Here is a 19,694-nt window from a genome sequence, read left to right on the forward strand (position 1 = left end):
ATGGGTTAATGACTCTGTCCTCCAGAATATATTCACTGGACAGTATTGTATCATCTGCTATCGATATAATAGATAGGACTTGCTAATGTTACAACACGGTCAGTCCCAATTACGTTCTATTGTACAGCTAGGCTGGAAATTGCAAATATCTGCGTTCAGGCTACGTGCCATGGCATTTAATCGCAACACAACGTCATTATTCTCTATCTTTAACCTTACTGATAAACAAATCAGTTTGGCACAAAAAGGAGCAGACTATACGATTCTGAGCATTGAAAAACTTGAGAGATTACCATTGACAATGTCAGAAAGACCTGTCATTGAATGGATAATACACGGAATAATCACAATTCCGATAACAACTTTCCAATTTAAAAATTGCCAGGAGTATATACCAGCAGGCCAGTATGAAATGTTGGGTAAAGGGTACATTAAGTCATCATGGAAATTACCTTACACCAGTGTTCTTCAAACTTTTTGATGCCGAGACCCCACAACAAAACTTTTTAGGTGTAAGGACACCCTCCCTACAAAAATGTCTAGAACCTGTCACTCCTTATCATGGACAAACATAAATGTTAAGCCGGATAAACGGTCAATCTGCGGTTGCACCTTATTAGTACCAGTTTAACACCCAAATATAGCAATAAGCAACAATATAAGCCCCTTGAGCTGACAATGGGTCATTTTTTATGACACTCTGGTTGCGCAGAGTACAGACCCATATCTACGAGGCCAAACAAAGTCACTTTGCATGGATTTTCATGGCCTCCTGGATATGGTGTAAGGCAATGCAGCGCAAGTCGATACGTTGCCTTACACCGCGTCAGGGGGGGGGGGTGTTCCATGGGCGTTGCGATGAGCTTTCCTATGGGTTTTGACACATTTCCAGATTTACAAGAATCTGTAAACCTGAGGATGCATCAAAACTGTACGATGCCCTAGGGGATGCTTAATGAGGAGAAATATTTTTATTTCTCGTCAATTGTTTCCACTTTCTATGTGCAGCACACATAGAAAGGGGAAAAAGCCTCCACAGGTTGTTTTTGCGCAAAACCAATCCTGCCAACAATGCAGACACCCTTGCACCATGGTACAAGGGTGCCTGCATTGGTGCTCGGCACCAAATTGTGTGCTGGCAGAAAGGAAAGGAATGCACTGTATCTTATAAACACAGTCCATTCCTGTACTTTTGAATTGGCATAGGGCAGCACAGCAAAAATACTTGCCGAGCTGCCCTACACCATTTCATTATAAATGAGGTCCGTAGATTTTAGTAATATCCAGACCCTATGGATGCAATTTATTGTACATAGCTGTCCCTTCAACACATTCTTAGGGATAATAAGTACTATGTAAATACAACAACCATTAAAAGCAAGCACTTTACAGCTCAGTTAACTCTGTGCACTACCACTTAAAAACCTTCAAGTGATTTAATCAAGTAACTGCAACAGCACTATCCTGTCCTATAAAAATCAAAGCCAAGTAGACAGCTTAACACGCCTTGCTGTTGGCCTGAAAAAAATTAAAATGTGAACAATGAGTTAATCTGAAAATCATTTACATTTGCAGATTAACTCGTTGTGCACATTTGCATTTCTTTCAGGCCAGCAACACACTTGTAGAAAGGCATGTTTAGCAGTCTGCCTGGCTTCAATTTCCCAGCACAGGAGAGTCCCTGAAAAACAACATCAAGGGAAAGTATTTTAAGTACCAGAATTAACCACCTGGGACGTTTTCTTTTAGGAAATGAAGAGCGCGACCCCCTTCCCATGCCTCCACGCCCCCCTGGGGGTCGAGCCCCACAGATTGAAGACCGCTGCCTTACACACACACGTTATAGTGACAAGAACCAGAATGTATTTCTTAGTGGTAACAATTGTAAACGATCACTAAGCGGTATACTTCTGTGCCAAGGTATTAATTTGCATGGGGCCTGTGAGGGGACTTCACATAACCTTTCACGCCACCAGCACGGCACACCTGCAACACAGATAGAGCCATTCTTTAGACAACTTTCTAACTGAAGTTACGTTCTAATAACGGACCACAGCTGTTGTGGCATGGTGCCAAGGAAAGCATATCTCGTAAGCGTTAGTTCCATGGTCACTTGCTGTATGCAAGTATTGTATCCAAACGGCCCTCCTGATACAGAGGCGACGATTTGGCCTTCTTTGAATATCTCTTCTATACGAATTGATACTTTAAGCAGAATGAAGTCTGTTCTTTTACAGACAACCGTGCCTTTAACGCCATCAAAAGAAACGTATGATCTTCAAGTTGCAAGGACAACAGCAGAGATACATACACTTTTATCAACTAATTGCCCCGTGCATTTCGTAGAAATGTTAAGCCAAATTCTAAATATGTCAGATACCAGTGGCATCGCACATGTATTTAAGACAATTTTTTCGGGACTGTTAACACCCTTCGAAGCAGTTCTGGGCATCTTTCCCAATTTTGTCCATTCTGTCTTTGGCGGCCTACCACTACTTTTGGGACTCGTAGCAGGAATATTATTTTTGACTCTTCTGCTCCGATATGGCAAGCCAAAACGCAGACAAGACTTCAGCAACAATGGAAGAAACAATCCTAGCTATACGCTATCGGGACCGCATAACTAAAGTCCTTGGATTAGCCCGGCTAAGAGATCTAAATATGACTTGGTTTCTTTCATTCAGACCTATATGGCAAAACTGCATCTTACCTGTGCTTTGATGTATGCTATGCGGAGAAGAATGCGTGTTGGACACCTGTCTTACACTACAATCAGCAGTACCAAGGGATATCGATACTTTGCTAAGTCCTGTAATGGCTCATGCATCGTGTTGTCCCCAGCGGTTACCAATCCTGATGACGGCATTCGTTGAAACTTCACCACTATGATTAGGTGGCAGTGAAGCAGGAGATGAGAGCAACATCACCAAGGTACGACCTTCTGTGAGCATTGCTGATCCTGACATCGATGATAGCAATCATTCTCACGACTGCCCTAGTTGCAGCATTTTCAACCATGGTCGAATTTTCACCTGAAGCTGTAGACTGCTTTTTTGCACATCTGTCTGAAATGATGTTCTCCCCTGAACAGAAAGAATAACTTTTTAAGCAAACCGGCACACAGCGTTCCCCTGAACTCTGAATTCGGCCTTCAGCTTTGATAAACAAAAGCTACTGAAAACATTTGGAACTATTTTCTCCCCTGAAAACGAAATTATTTTTTTTCAAAATTCCAAAACATTTACCCTTTTTCTGGCACATGTACTCTGCTTAAAGTAGAACTATTCTTAAAGAACAGAGCTTCTATTTTTAGTAATTCTAGAGACAAAATATTACCTCAGCCTCTAGCACACTTACCAGCAATTGTATTTATATGTGATGAAATAGTCTCAACCTTCTTTTCTGTATTTAGAGACATTTCATGTGTAATTTTCGCAAATGGTTCAGCTAAATATATATGCATCTTTTTTTACTGAATGATTACACTGCTTGATAAACGTACAGTACCAATAATCTTTCGTGTATTTTGCATACACCATTTCAAATGCAAAAATGTATTTTGGGGTGGGTTGGAATACACATGCACCTTTACATGTTTACTATTGCTTAGTTTTAGTAATGATGGACATTAGATCGTGGAGTGGGTATTGTGTTTTTATCTAGGAACCTGAATCGATATCGCTATTTTATGCCCTTGTACGGCTATAATCAATAATATCCCTATAATGGCATAAGAATCAGATCCATATTTAAGTGAATAGCCCTTGCAGTCCAAGACACGGCAAAAGCTACTTCCTTGGATTCCTAGAAAGCACAACGAGTTCTTTCGACACACCAAACCTCCAGCAACCTGGGAAATCCCCATTTGCTTTGTTTTGATTTGTAATAGAACTCCTGCGAGCACTGTAAGAACGGCCAGTTCTTAGTGACATCTTTATTGACGTCTTATGTCCAAACCTTACGTCAAACTCGGCACCTTTCAGGTATAAATATACTAACGTTGCCCTAAGCAAACACACGGTGGTGGTTTTGGAGCAGAGCAGCTATCTACTTGCCGAGAGCCCAGCTGATGCGAGAGCCCACGGATGCTGCCCCACCGGTTTGACGCGCTGAGAAAGACGCTGTCTTTTCTCCTGCCGAGAAAATCCAGCTCCAGCGTTTCCAGCCTACCCTTGCGGGTTGCTGGGATTACAAGTCCTGAGGAAAGAGATACCAGACCTCCTACATTCTATTCCCAAGGTACGGTGCTGACTAAACCCTAAAGAGAATTCTTGAATCAGATTCTTGGCAAAACCAACTTAACTTAAACTGCTACTTACTTACTCCTTCCCACGTATTAGGCTTAGGTCAGGTACACCGGGGTAGGCGTATTTTAGAAGCACCAGTTGAGCACGTTAGTCAATGTATATATGTATGTATATATTTTATCCATTTTAAAGTATCTTATGGCTAAGAAACCATATCAATGCTTTTACAGTATTATTTCATAATACTCCTTTTACTGTACGTACTTTACTTTATATTAAGTATTGCAATTGTGGCAATTCATTTCTCTTGCATGAGAAGGAAGACTGCTCAATAAATAATACCTTTTATTGAAAACGCCCGTCTCTCTATTCTCTGCACTCTGGTGAAACTAAGAACGCACATTTGACTGAGTGAAATAGCTGTCTATTGTTTTCACACGACTTTTTAAGATTTACTCTTATTCTGGGGGAGCAAAGTAGTCATGTTATATGGTTGTTGGAAGCTAATCCCTTCTTGTCTATCCAGGGAGGTTAAACTCCTCCTCGTTTATTCGAGAAAGTTTCTAGTGACCTCTGAGCTAGCTGGCAAACCTTAAGTCTAATATAGTCAGTAGAGACCTAGTCGACCTCAGTCCTTCATCTACACTGCTGAATATATTATTCCAATGCGCAGAGCCTATTGGGAATATAGGAACTTAAAAAGATCCAAGGAAACTTAAAGTAGCTTTTCATGAAGGATTTAATGTATGAATCAGAGTTGAAGCACAGCACATCATAACAGGTTCAGGTACAGGTATCATAAATCAGTTGGCCTGGAATCTGGAACCCAGGATGTAAGATGCAGGCACGCATCATACATTCCAGGCAGCAGATCCAGACAGGGAAAGGCAATGGGACAGAACAAGGCAGAAAGAAAAATACAACAGGATGCAACACATCTTACCCCTAAAAAAAAACATTAATCCAGATATCTGCTGGGAACACACTTTTGCCTATTGGAAACTTTAACTCTAGAGGCAACTGAGGAATCTAGATGAACAGAACTGGGAGAGGGCAAAAGGGGAAAAGCATCAGGTCTCCTCAGGCAAATACCCTGAGTGGAGGAAGGAGAGAAACGTACATTTTCAGGATTGCAAAACTTAGCTACTCTGCGGACGTTCCATACCCTACCGTCTTGCGTGGCAACGCTATTTTTAAAGACTTTAACTATTTTGATAGGAGGGTAAAACTTAGAAAGACCCTTGACGAGAAAGCCAGGCTTTCTAATTCGTACCCAATCCCCCACCACAAAGTCATTATTTTTAGCTTTCATTTTGGAATCAAACAAGGTTTTCATTTGTAGTTGTTTGTTTTTAACCCGTTTGGCCACAGCAGCAAGGTCACAAACAGAGTTATTTACATCAAGTTTTACATCAAGTTTTTTAATCCACCAGGGACATATATCAGAAGGAGGCTCCCTACCCTTAAGGAGCCTGAAGGGACTAACACCGGTAACAGAGTGGGGGGTGATACGATATGTCCACAATCTTTTCCTCACAACATCCACCCAGTTATCATCCGAAGACTGCACAACATTCAAACAATCCTTAAGAACACGGTTAAAGCGTTCAACTTGGCCGTTTTCCCTAGGCTCATAGAGAGAGGTGGTGTAATGTTTGATACCACAAGCACTGAGGAATTTCTCAAAATCATCTGACACAAGTTGAACACCATTATCGGTGACACAGGTTTCAGGAAATCCTTCCCTGGCAAAGACTTCCTTAAGGAAAAGAATGACCGATTGAGAAGAAACAGAACTGACAAACTTTACTTCGGGCCACTTGGAGTGGTAGTCCACCAGAACTAAAGCATACCGAGCATTAAAAGGCAACTGTTTAAATGGACCAGATATATCAAAACCCACTTTCTGCCAGGGAAAGGTGGGCCAAGACACAGGCTTGAGAGGAGCGGAGGTCACATGAAGCATCTTATCACTGTTAACGCAATGCGAACAGTCTCTCACCAGCCTATCCACCATTTTGTCCACTCCCGGCCACCAAAAGCTCTCCCTAATTAGACGTTTCATCGATGACATGCCGATGTGACTCTGGTGAGCGAGAAGAAGAATCTTCTCTTGTAAGGATTGAGGTGGAATTAATTTACCAGACTTGAAGAGTAAACCAGAAAACACTTCAATTTCCGAAGAAACCTGGCAAAAAGGAGCTATATCTGGAGAAACACCCTTATGGGGTGGCCAACCATTCCTGACAAAATCAAACAGATGTTGGCAAACCACATCCTTGCCAAGTTCAAGAAACCATTCATCTTCCGACAAAGAAATAAACTCCTTGGAAACACAATCTCCAACAGAGGCAACCACATCGAGGTCAATATCCATCTTTGGAGACTCCTCACAAGGAAACCTTGAAAGAAAATCAGCAGTCACATTACATTTACCAGGAACATACACAATTTCGAAATCATACTCTTGAAGGCGTGAGGACAAACGAGCTATACGCGCAGTGGAGTTCCATCCACCTCCAGGAGATAAAATCCCAACTAAGGGTTTATGGTCGGTACGTAGTACAAAACGATTTCCCCAAACATAATTCCTGAAGTGCTCAACAGCCCAAATGCAGGCCAGAAGTTCCTTTTCAATTACGGAGTACCTTCTCTCCGTGGGAGACAAAGTCCTCGAGGAGAAGGCAACACACCATTCATCCTTACCTGATGACTGACTTAACACACTACCAATGCCATAAAGGCTGGCGTCAACAGTAATAATGCACTTTTTATTGACACAAAAGGACTTTAAAGTGGGAGCATTAACAATCTCCTCTTTGATTTGTTTAAAAGCTTGTTCTTGCTTCTCTGACCAAATGAATTTAGCTGAACTCCTAGTAAGTTCTCTGAGAGGTTCCATTTTGTTCGCAAAATTTTTGATAAATTTGCTATAATACTCGCAAAGTCCTGCAAAAGAAAGTAACTTTTCCTTGTTGTCTGGGGAAGGAGCCTTAACAATAGCATCCACAAGGTTTTTTTTTGGTACAACTCCATCCCCTGAAAGCAAATGGCCCAAATAGTCTACTGTCTTACAAAAAAACTTGCACTTACTAGCTTTGATGGTCAAACCAAACTTCTCCAACCTGGAACAAACCTCCCTAAGGTGACCATCATGCTCAGAGATATTTTTAGAAAAGACAAGAATATCATCTTGAAAGCATTTGACGTAGACATTCAGATCCCTGAAAATGTGATACATTGCCCTCTGGAAAACAGAAGCGGCTGACGCTAGGCCGAAAGGCATTCTTCTAAACTGAAACACACCATGGGGAGTGATGAAGGCGGTGAAATGTTTTGAGTCTTCCGTGAGCTCTATCTGGTGGTATGCAGACCTAAGGTCTAAAGTGGAGAACACACAGGCACCATCAAGCATACACAACATTTCATTTATGTTAGGTAACGGGTGACAATCTGTAACCAAACATTTATTTAACGCTCTCAGGTCTACACACAACCTAATAGTTTTGTCGGGTTTAATCGCCAAAACAATAGGCGAAACCCATTCGGAGGATTCTACCTCCTCAATAACACCATCTTTAACCATGTTGTCAAGCATGACTCTGAGTTCCTCTCTGACACTGATGGGAACGCCTCTCAACTTCTGCTTCAGAGGCACAGTATTAGGTTTGACTTTGATTTTATGCATAAAACCGGTCAATTTCCCAAGTTTCTCGGAAAAGACATTGGGAAAGGCGATAGATATCTCTTTAGACATGGATGCTAGATCATAGTCCCCATCAGTTATAGCAAGAACACATACAGGATCCTTTAACCTAGGATTTAACGAGATCCCCAACTTAGCTTGGTCCCGCCAACCTAGAACATTCACACCTTTGGACGCTACATACATCTTGATGATAGCTGAATTATTTTTAACAATAATGGGGACTTCTTTAAAACCAATAAAACTGATCTTGGAAGTATCAAAATTGTAGGCATCGATATCAGGTTCACACAAAGAATTCACATCAATTAAGTTACCAAATGACTCCACACAGTAATCATGAGTGATTATGGTCCACGGTGAACAGGAGTCTACCATAAGTTCAAGAGTTTTACCTAGTATGTTCACTGAACTCTTAGGAGGAGGCAAAGTATCTGCAAGTGTCACGTCGAACGAAGATTGTATGGAAATTACAATACCAGACTCTCTGACTAGCAGATCGTCACTCTCTCTCTCCGCAACATAAGACACATTACTATTAGCACGTCTGGGAGTAGCATAGGAAGGTTTCTTGTAATCATTAACTGGCTTAATCGAAGTTTTACAATACTTAGAAAAATGTCCAGTGCGATTACACTTATTACATTGTCTATTCAGAGCAGGACACTGTGGAAAAGAAGCTATGTGATCCGGACTTCCACACCTAAAACAATAAAATTGTTTACCTTTGCCCTCGTATTTGTTAGAACTTTGAGTTTTAACATTCACAGTGCTAACCTCACCAGTGGATGTGGACGGGGCAGATTGAACAGAGGCTTTGTCTAAAGATTTGATCCATTTGTCGGACTGTTCTAATGCTTTAGCTGTACTAATGGCAGTTTCTAAACTAGGATCCCCTAAAATCCATAACTGCTCCTGTACTTTTTTGCTTTTCACATGCACCACTATTTGATCTCTAATCATTTCGTCGGTTATTAGACCAAAATTGCAATGGAGAGAAAGTGCACGTAAAGCAGTTAAGAAATCATCAAAGCACTCATTCTCATCTTGTACCCTGGTATAAAACTTGAACCTGTTTAAGGCTACACTGGTTACTGGTTTGAACCTTCCCTCTATTCTGTGTACAGCCTCATCATAAACATTAGAATCCCCACCAGATCTCACAGGAGGTAAAGTTCTAAAGACAAGTTGTCCTTCTGAGCCAAGACAATGTAAGAAAATGTTCTTTTTCCTTTCCGCTGACATCCTTTCGCCATCCATGGCTTTAAGGTAAGTAAAGAATTCCTCTTTCCACCTAGTCCAGGGGATGGGTGGATCTCCTTTGGTTTGCAAAAACTTTGAAGGTGGGTCAAATTGCATAGTGGCTAGAGAAAGTAAGGGTACTTCCTCCAATCTTTAACTAATGAAAAAAAATATCACCAAATAATAATAAACACAAAACGAATAACGTAAATAGGGCTTTAACAATAGTTCCTTAAGTGGTACAGTCACCAGTTCGAAGAGAAAAGAGAAATCCTTTCCTTTGAATTGAATGAAAATGCGGCAAAAGTACTTGAAACTGAAATCAAAACGATAATAAAGATAAATCTGTTATTATTTTCCCATCCGGCGTGTATATACAGTTTTATTTTACCTTCCGGCGAGTAGAAACGTTTAGGAAGCCTCGACAATGATTCTTATGCGTTGCCGTGTATTCCGTTGTTATGGCAACCAAGATGGCGCTGAGGCGTGCAGCGTGAAGGCAGGAAGAACGCGTCACGTGATCACGCAGCGCGTGATGATGACGCAGCGCGTGTAGCGAAGAAGCCTCACAGCGCGCGTCTGCAGAGGAAGTCTCGCGCAAGCAAAGCCTCGCGCATGGAGAAATGTCGAAAAAGGCTTGAAATTGAATAAAAGCAGTTTTATACTTCACCGGATCGCCGGAGCAGAAGCGCAGGAAACATCCGGAGGAGCGCTGAATAAAACGGTAGAAGCGATGCTTTTTGAAGAATCTTTGTAGTTTTCTGTTTTCAGTTGGTAAAACGAAAAGTTTTAAAAATAGGTAGGAAAACACTGGTAGCTCGTAAATTTTCGTAGTTTCGACGTAGAAGCATTAACCAGTGCTGTCAAGAAGAAAAGGCTGATGAATATGTATTACAGGTTTCTTCCTTAGGACGTAGTTTCAAAATGAATAATTCTGCTCCTGTGCTCCAAGGATGGTGGCAGAAATAGTAGGGTTTACCTCGTCGCCAGTAAAAAGATCCAAGGAAACTTAAAGTAGCTTTTCATGAAGGATTTAATGTATGAATCAGAGTTGAAGCACAGCACATCATAACAGGTTCAGGTACAGGTATCATAAATCAGTTGGCCTGGAATCTGGAACCCAGGATGTAAGATGCAGGCACGCATCATACATTCCAGGCAGCAGATCCAGACAGGGAAAGGCAATGGGACAGAACAAGGCAGAAAGAAAAATACAACAGGATGCAACAGAACTACACTACAACATCTGAGCATACCCTGCCAACTTAGGGCGTACAAAGCCATACAAAAGGGGATGATGGATGGAGCGCTTGAGCAAATCAAACACTCACCCCCAGTCAATGAGTGTTTGATTGGTTCAGATGCTCCGTCCATCACCACCCCCTTTTGTACCGAAAACCTATGGTAGACAATATAAATATTGGTCATGGGTTCTGGGTCCTCCCATTGCTTCCCACTGGTTGGCTTTCTTGCAGGCACGGCCCGTGCCGGGCGTTATACTGGGGCGGTAATGTCAGGCAGGGGAGGGTCAGGGTGGGGGGTTGTAAAATGCGGGATATGGACCATTAGAGGTAAGTACCGAAAAAGACAAAAAAACGAATTTCGTTGCCCACGCTGCATCACATTTGGCGATGCAGCGTGGGCAACGAAATTCGTTTTATTTATTTATTTCGGTACTGGTTTGATCAAGTCATAAGGCAATACCCTCTTGACTTTGGCAATGCTAGTTTAGGTCTGAGTTCTGACAGCAGGCCTGTCAACCCGACCTATTGCTTGCAATATACACAGAGTGGGCGTTGGGCCCGTCGCTTCCAGCTTTGGCTTTCTTCTCCAAACACTTTCAGTCATTGGCATGAGACTTGTCAATCAAGTCTTGGCTCAGTCCCGTGGAATCTTCGTCTGTCAACTAAACCTACTGGCTGTCTGAGTGTATCCTTCCACCTCCGCTTGTCATGAACTACATGCGGCTTGAATACACAACCGTGGCCCTCTCTTGCTGCTCTTGTGGGCTCTCCCCAGTGTATCTTGCTCTGTACTAGTGCTCGAAAGTAAATCATGCACCACAACTGAATTAGCTATACTTTGAAAACAGGTGTACTTGTCTATAAATATAGACTGATGCTACACTTGTGGACGCGAATATGCCTTACAGTATGTGGCGAGTACACCAAAGTGGGCAATCATTCAGAGTAACTGTCAGTGGAAATATAGCATTACCCATCCATTTAGTGCCAGCCTACTAGGAGCACTGTCCAAATCCATCCACTATTTGAAAGGCCGTCGATGCAACCTCCTTTTCGAAGGTTTGGTTTCATTCTTAGCGGTCTGCTCTCGGGTGCACTTAAAAAGCATCTCTATAATCATTGGTTTTCACAGTACGGCCATCTCAGGAGAATCGCACTTCACCAAAGAACAGAGCTGCAGCGTCACCCAGCGGTCAGTAGTGGGTACTAATGCAGTTCACATATCGAACATTTTCCTTTTCATTAATTAACGTGCTGTTTTTTTTTTAACACATAACAACAAACTGGTAATTTAATTCAAAAGTACAGCATTAAAAATCTCTTTGCAAATACTTTTAGGCAGAAGTTTAAATAAAATAAAACAAAAGGGTATTACATTTCATAACACTTTTTTAGTTTTTTTTTTTAAATTGGTGCCTTCAAGTTTGGGAGCACATGTAAAGCCAGAAAGAAAACAGAGGGCCACATAGGAACAATAAACTATAGGTATAAGAAACCCACACCAAATCGGTAGAGGCTTTAATCCTCAAAACAAAACAGCACCATCTAATTAAAGATACAAACATGCAGACATGCGCTGAAGGCCACACAACACAACGGCCCTAAAGCGCATGCTGAACTATATATAGAGCCTTTCAGATAACATAAGATAAAGACAGTGGACAATTATCTGACGGTGGCAACTCTTCTTACCCTGCTTGAGCAAAAACACTCATGTTGGCAAAGCTGGCATCGCTGGTAGTGCTCAGACCACCTATTGAGACAGGGAGGAAGAGAATACATAGGTTCAGTGCTGTTTTAATGTCCACAATTGATAACGCTATTTACTCTGTAAGCAATTATCCTCCTACAAGTGATATTGAGATACCAAACATAACTTCGTCTACGCTTATTACAACAACACCCACTAGCCCACAGAGCTCTCCCTCCCTTGCAGCCTGGTAATATGTTCATCTTTTCTTCTTTTAATCACAACCTGACCTAACTGAGCAAAACAAACACAGTAACTGCACGGAAAGACATTTCGTCCAAGAACGAGCGGCTGGAGACCGACCACCAAGGATGAAAATTCCCCACTGGCGACTAAACTACTTGCAAGGTTATTTGCCCAAGACAGTAAATGGCTGGAATGGGATTTCGTCGTTTCTCCAAATACTGGAAAACTTTGTAAGGATTTCTTGGGGCACATTCTAAAGGAAACCATTCCGGGATCATGACAAGGTCAATTTGTTAATACCTTTTTTTTTTTTGCTTTTAGATTATGTACTTTCTTTGTTGACATGCTCAGATTTAACTTGAACTTTTGGTGTACGTTGATGGGTGATTTTATACACATAACAGGTCCAACAGTGAACCCGATTTTGGACGAAGATACTAGGGGCAACATGTATGAAAATAGCATTTTGCAATTACTAAAAAGTGATTAAGAAATTGCTATTTGGTAATCGCTAAATGCGATGGAACAAAACAGACAGGAAATAGCGATATCTTAAAAACTACAAACGCAATTAGGGAATCGCTATTTGTAATTGGGACTCCATTCATTCCTATGGCCTTAAGGCCCATAGGTGCGAATGGTCTTGCATTACTTAAACTACGATGACCCAATTGGTAATCACAAATTAGATAATGCAAAGGCAAGGGTGCCTGGGGGCCTACGCCCCCCCCAAAGCATCCCTAAAAAAAAAGTGCAAATGTAAGGCACACACATGCCCTATGGGTATGTGTGCAGTACATAGTACTTTGAAAAATGCCTTTTTGTGCATTTTTCAAAGTTTGCACATTGTTACCATCAACTTGAAGTTGATATTAATGGTATTTCCTAAATGCACAGTTCGCATTTAGGAAAGGTTTCTTGCATGTGCATTAGGGTTTCACAAATTGCGATTCCCTATTTGCATTCGCAATTTAGTTAATCGCTAAAAATTTCAATTACCTATATTGCGACTGCCAAAGCCTTTTCATACAATCAGAAAGGCCATTCGCAAATACGCAAATGTAGCGATTCGCACTGTTTGTGAATGCAAAATACATTGATACATGTGGCCTTCGAAAAAGTATGTTAAATAGCTCCTAGGCCTAGGTTTTATATAACATAACATTTTCGGAATCATGTACGATACTGGAAACAAGCTAGATTTATTTACACTGCGCCAACCATTGCTTATAAGTTGAAAGGACACACTTGGAAATTTCTGGAAGTTTATATGTACCAACATTAAAAAAAAAAATCGACCATAGAAAGAGGGAGGGGAAATACATTTTACACAAAATAGATATACAGTATATCATTAAAAATAGACGTATAAAGCTAGTTTCTTGAACCTTTTGTGTTTATCTTATGACAAGTTACGTCTGGTATATTAATTTCTGATGAACTAATATATCATATTTAAGTTGTGATCAATGTAGATGTGACAACAAAAAAAGGGATGAATGTAACACTAATGGAAACGTATAGTGTAATGGAACAGTTTGCTTTAAAATAAAAAAAAGCCAAGGGGTAGATTAAGGGGAAAGGAGAAGGTCCCTGTCTTAAAAAAAACCATAAAAAGGCAAAACGGGAAGACATCAAGTAAATGTTAAGTATTATGGGTAAAAGAAAAGTGCAAACATTGAGGAAAGCCAAATATGCACATTAAAAGTACACATATTCAAAATAAATGTTGCACGGTATCTGACAGCATCGTGTTACAATTAAAAGGGAGTCGAGATTTGTACGGTCCCCTCAGTGATCAGTCCCAATTGAGACTGTCACTGCCGAGGTTTGCATCTTCATCAGTGATGGGCCCCTGAACTTCTTTGGGTAACTGTTTCCAGCAGCTTCATCTAAGTCTGTATACCACAGAAAGCTATTACATATTTACTTCAAACCACACCTTTTAACACTATACTCTGTTTGCTCTTTCTAGTCTAATGCCCACATTGATATCAGTGAAAGGTTTCTAACCTTGGATCATGCTATGAGCCATCTACAAATTCCTCAAATCAAACTTTTTCAAAGTCACTGTCCAGAAATGGCACGGTTACAGATATATATGCCAGGGTTCCCTTGGTATAAATTGCTTCATACATCATACAAAGTGAGTTCAGACCTAGAGCTTTTTGAGCGGAGGGAGCAGGTCAGCCTTAGCTTGACTCGCTGACTTTGATTTATCAGCATGAACCTTGATTTCAAGAAGAGTCTCAGAACCTTAAAGTACCTCATGGACAGGAAAACCTTATGCCTAGAATCTGGCAAAGAAATTTGAGAAATATTAACCTATAGATCTGTCTTCCCACACAGACAGCTTGCTGTCGATGACCTCATAAATCACTACAACCCCTCTATGTCCAACATACCAGTTGCTATGGCACTACTACAACTGAATAAAATACCCTCCAAAATATCCAAACCTTGGTACAACGGGAACCTAAATACTGAGAGAAGAAATCTAAGACTAGCAGAATGTATCTGGAGATCCTTGCCCTCCATGTAACATATTACTCAGCTGAGATCTCTCAGAAACTGATCTAACAAATGCATCAAAAGCTCTAAAGCTAGCTACTTCAGAGAACAACTAGACCAAGCAAGAAATAGTCCCAAAAAGCTGTTTGAACTCCTCAAGCTTCAATCTAACAACCCAGCTATTCCGGGCAGCCCTTGAGAATCTACCTGCCACCTGTGTATCCTCTAGGCTTGTTGTGCCCCCTCAACGTCTGGTTCTCCCACCCAAAAACAATGCCTCTTGGGGCTTATTCCAAATTGTTGATGAGAGAAACTCTGGCTACTCTGACACCTTCCAACCATTTCAGTGACCCCCTACCTCCGAACTACTTTAAGGAGATCAGATCATCCATAACCCCTCTCTGGACGAAGATAGTTAATGCCTCTCTGCTTCAAGGGCCAATCCCGGCTGCCTAAAAACTGAGCAGGTCACCGCCATGCTAAACAAGCATTTGCAATGCAATAGGTCTCGCATTATGAAAGTTTGAGCTATTGGTCTTGTAAATGACAATTATTTTATTTATGTGTTGGTTTTGAAAATAGCTAAATTAATAGCTTTGTCATTTACAATGCCAATAGTTATAACTTTCGCAAATGTGACACCTGCCTGATATGGACCCAGCTGAAAGTCGTCAATTTTTCTTTTAAATTACAGGACTCGCCCCTCTTTCAGTCCTGTTCGTGCCCACCATCAATGGGTTTATCATGCCATGCTTTAAAAGCATTTTTTTTTTAATGTAGCGCGAACTCGACCCTAAAGTATTGGACCGCGTTACATGAGCACCAGTCAAATTACCCAAGTATACGGATGTTATTTTTTTAAAAATTCTTTTGGGCACATTGAGATTAAGTGATTTTACGAAAGTACGGAACATTGAGCCGACGTTGAGTCTAGAACCTATGTCTCCCGACTTCCAAAGTCGGCAACTCTGACTGTAGTGCCACATCCTTTCTCAAAGTTGTACGGAAGTTGCGGCAGACGACATCCCAATCTTAAGGAATGCGTGCGATACCACTACAGAGTTGCAAGTAGGTGCAAACAATACAAATTGGAGCTTTTCCGAAGGATTAGGAGGCAGCAACCAGCACAGCTTCAGAAAAGCATGACTGCAGCGAAACAAGAGTAGGTGTGGCGACGCTCTGTGTACATTGCACGTACACCAAGTGGAAATGAGCATGACCTCAGCAGGTTTTAAAACGCAGCGCTTTAAAACGCAACGTCACAGAGATAGCGTACATACCATGATTACGATGAGTTATGTCTCCAATTCACGTTGTTTTCAAAATACCACCACTACTCGGTTATTAAATTTCGCTTGTAGAACGGACCCGGGTAAAATGCGTTCTACTGTGCGTGATGACGTCAACCACATTTCCATTTAGAACGCAATGACACTTCACAACAGCACATGCGCAATGGTGATTTCAAACACTAGACCTGAACTTTTTAAAATAGGCGTGTGCTTCTTTTACGGTCCACGCCATCTACTAGAAAAGTTTATTCACTTTATAGCAGGGAGAATGGTCGGACTTTTTTTGCCGTTCAGAAGTGAACGTGAAAATATATAAGCGGAGTTCTTGGCTGTATTTTGTGCACCCTTTTTCAATGTTTTACACCCTTGCTAAGAAGAAAGGGAAGCATAGCCAAATCTCTCAAATATGAATGCCCTTTTATAGGATGTAATCTCATTTAAGACATTAACGGAGGATGTTGCATAAGGGCCAGAGCTGCCGACTTTGCAGGTAGGAAACCAGGTTCGAGTCTCGGCGTGTGCTCAACATCCTGTGATGCTGAGCAAATCACTTGATCTTCAGGTGCCTACAAAAAATGAATATGTCCTTATGTATAGTAAGTAGCGCTCATGTAAAGCGCTCCAATACTTTGGGGTCAAGTTTGCAATATATAAAACTACTGGATAAACACTTACTTTCCTGTGTTATTAGCAGAGGACACTGACCCAGCGAGGCGAAGCTTTTAAGTGCACCAGGGCACTCGGCACATCGGCACACGAGATCACCTGCCCACTCCTCGCCGCACCCGCTCCGCGGGTGCCGCATCGCTGCTTCGTAACAGCACCAGCAGCCTTCCTGGAGGACACGCAAGGACCAACAGCGGCAAGGCGGTAAGGGGCGCGAGTCACCAGCAGGGCTGCGAGCGTGCGGGGACTTCAATTCCCAGAAGTCCCTGCGAGACCAAGGAAGAGCTTCCGGTCCGCTCTCCCTGCTGGCCCGCCCCCCGCCCATCACAGTTGTTTAAAAAGCGTTCTCGTTCCCGCCATCAGCGGGACACTTACTTTCCTGTGTTATTAGCAGAGGACACTGACCCAGCGAGGCGAAGCTTTTAAGTGCACCAGGGCACTCGGCACATCGGCACACGAGATCACCTGCCCACTCCTCGCCGCACCCGCTCCGCGGGTGCCGCATCGCTGCTTCGTAACAGCACCAGCAGCCTTCCTGGAGGACACGCAAGGACCAACAGCGGCAAGGCGGTAAGGGGCGCGAGTCACCAGCAGGGCTGCGAGCGTGCGGGGACTTCAATTCCCAGAAGTCCCTGCGAGACCAAGGAAGAGCTTCCGGTCCGCTCTCCCTGCTGGCCCGCCCCCCGCCCATCACAGTTGTTTAAAAAGCGTTCTCGCTCCCGCCATCAGCGGGACACTTACTTTCCTGTGTTATTAGCAGAGGACACTGACCCAGCGAGGCGAAGCTTTTAAGTGCACCAGGGCACTCGGCACATCGGCACACGAGATCACCTGCCCACTCCTCGCCGCACCCGCTCCGCGGGTGCCGCATCGCTGCTTCGTAACAGCACCAGCAGCCTTCCTGGAGGACACGCAAGGACCAACAGCGGCAAGGCGGTAAGGGGCGCGAGTCACCAGCAGGGCTGCGAGCGTGCGGGGACTTCAATTCCCAGAAGTCCCTGCGAGACCAAGGAAGAGCTTCCGGTCCGCTCTCCCTGCTGGCCCGCCCCCCGCCCATCACAGTTGTTTAAAAAGCGTTCTCGTTCCCGCCATCAGCGGGACACTTACTTTCCTGTGTTATTAGCAGAGGACACTGACCCAGCGAGGCAAAGCTTTTAAGTGCACCAGGGCACTCGGCACATCGGCACACGAGATCACCTGCCCACTCCTCGCCGCACCCGCTCCGCGGGTGCCGCATCGCTGCTTCGTAACAGCACCAGCAGCCTTCCTGGAGGACACGCAAGGACCAACAGCGGCAAGGCGGTAAGGAGCGCGAGTCACCAGCAGGGCTGCGAGCGTGCGGGGACTTCAATTCCCAGAAGTCCCTGCGAGACCAAGGAAGAGCTTCTGGTCCGCTCTCCCTGCTGGCCCGACCCCCGCCCATCACAGTTGTTTAAAAAGCGTTCTCGTTCCCGCCATCAGCGGGACACTTACTTTCCTGTGTTATTAGCAGAGGACACTGACCCAGCGAGGCGAAGCTTTTAAGTGCACCAGGGCACTCGGCACATCGGCACACAAGATCACCTGCCCACTCCTCGCCGCACCCGCTCCGCGGGTGCCGCATCGCTGCTTCGTAACAGCACCAGCAGCCTTCCTGGAGGACACGCAAGGACCAACAGCGGCAAGGCGGTAAGGGGCGCGAGTCACCAGCAGGGCTGCGAGCGTGCGGGGACTTCAATTCCCAGAAGTCCCTGCGAGACCAAGGAAGAGCTTCCGGTCCGCTCTCCCTGCTGGCCCGCCCCCCGCCCATCACAGTTGTTTAAAAAGCGTTCTCGCTCCCGCCATCAGCGGGACACTTACTTTCCTGTGTTATTAGCAGAGGACACTGACCCAGCGAGGCGAAGCTTTTAAGTGCACCAGGGCACTCGGCACATCGGCACACAAGATCAGCTGCCCACTCCTCGCCGCACCCGCTCCGCGGGTGCCGCATCGCTGCTTCGTAACAGCACCAGCAGCCTTCCTGGAGGACACGCAAGGACCAACAGCGGCAAGGCGGTAAGGGGCGCGAGTCACCAGCAGGGCTGCGAGCGTGCGGGGACTTCAATTCCCAGAAGTCCCTGCGAGACCAAGGAAGAGCTTCCGGTCCGCTCTCCCTGCTGGCCCGCCCCCCGCCCATCACAGTTGTTTAAAAAGCGTTCTCGTTCCCGCCATCAGCGGGACACTTACTTTCCTGTGTTATTAGCAGAGGACACTGACCCAGCGAGGCGAAGCTTTTAAGTGCACCAGGGCACTCGGCACATCGGCACACGAGATCACCTGCCCACTCCTCGCCGCACCCGCTCCGCGGGTGCCGCATCGCTGCTTCGTAACAGCACCAGCAGCCTTCCTGGAGGACACGCAAGGACCAACAGCGGCAAGGCGGTAAGGGGCGCGAGTCACCAGCAGGGCTGCGAGCGTGCGGGGACTTCAATTCCCAGAAGTCCCTGCGAGACCAAGGAAGAGCTTCCGGTCCGCTCTCCCTGCTGGCCCGCCCCCCGCCCATCACAGTTGTTTAAAAAGCGTTCTCGCTCCCGCCATCAGCGGGACACTTACTTTCCTGTGTTATTAGCAGAGGACACTGACCCAGCGAGGCGAAGCTTTTAAGTGCACCAGGGCACTCGGCACATCGGCACACGAGATCACCTGCCCACTCCTCGCCGCACCCGCTCCGCGGGTGCCGCATCGCTGCTTCGTAACAGCACCAGCAGCCTTCCTGGAGGACACGCAAGGACCAACAGCGGCAAAGCGGTAAGGGGCGCGAGTCACCAGCAGGGCTGCGAGCGTGCGGGGACTTCAATTCCCAGAAGTCCCTGCGAGACCAAGGAAGAGCTT

At 44.3% G+C, this 19,694-nt stretch overlaps 1 protein-coding gene across 2 annotated transcripts in view; it reads right to left on the reverse strand.

Annotated features, from left to right (window-relative positions):
- The window catches only part of VAC14 (VAC14 component of PIKFYVE complex), a 1,981,056-nt gene that overhangs the window by 1,068,524 nt on the left and 892,838 nt on the right, over nt 1–19,694 (reverse strand). For both annotated transcript variants that reach the window (XM_086945294.1, XM_086945293.1), the window contains exon 11: nt 12,132–12,192. In XM_086945294.1, coding sequence (XP_086801420.1) covers nt 12,132–12,192 — 61 coding nt within the window. The remainder of the gene's footprint in view (nt 1–12,131; nt 12,193–19,694) is intronic.

Source organism: Lissotriton vulgaris, chromosome 12 (genome assembly GCF_964263255.1).
Source record: "Lissotriton vulgaris chromosome 12, aLisVul1.2, whole genome shotgun sequence".
Classification (NCBI taxonomy): Eukaryota; Metazoa; Chordata; class Amphibia; order Caudata; family Salamandridae; genus Lissotriton; species Lissotriton vulgaris.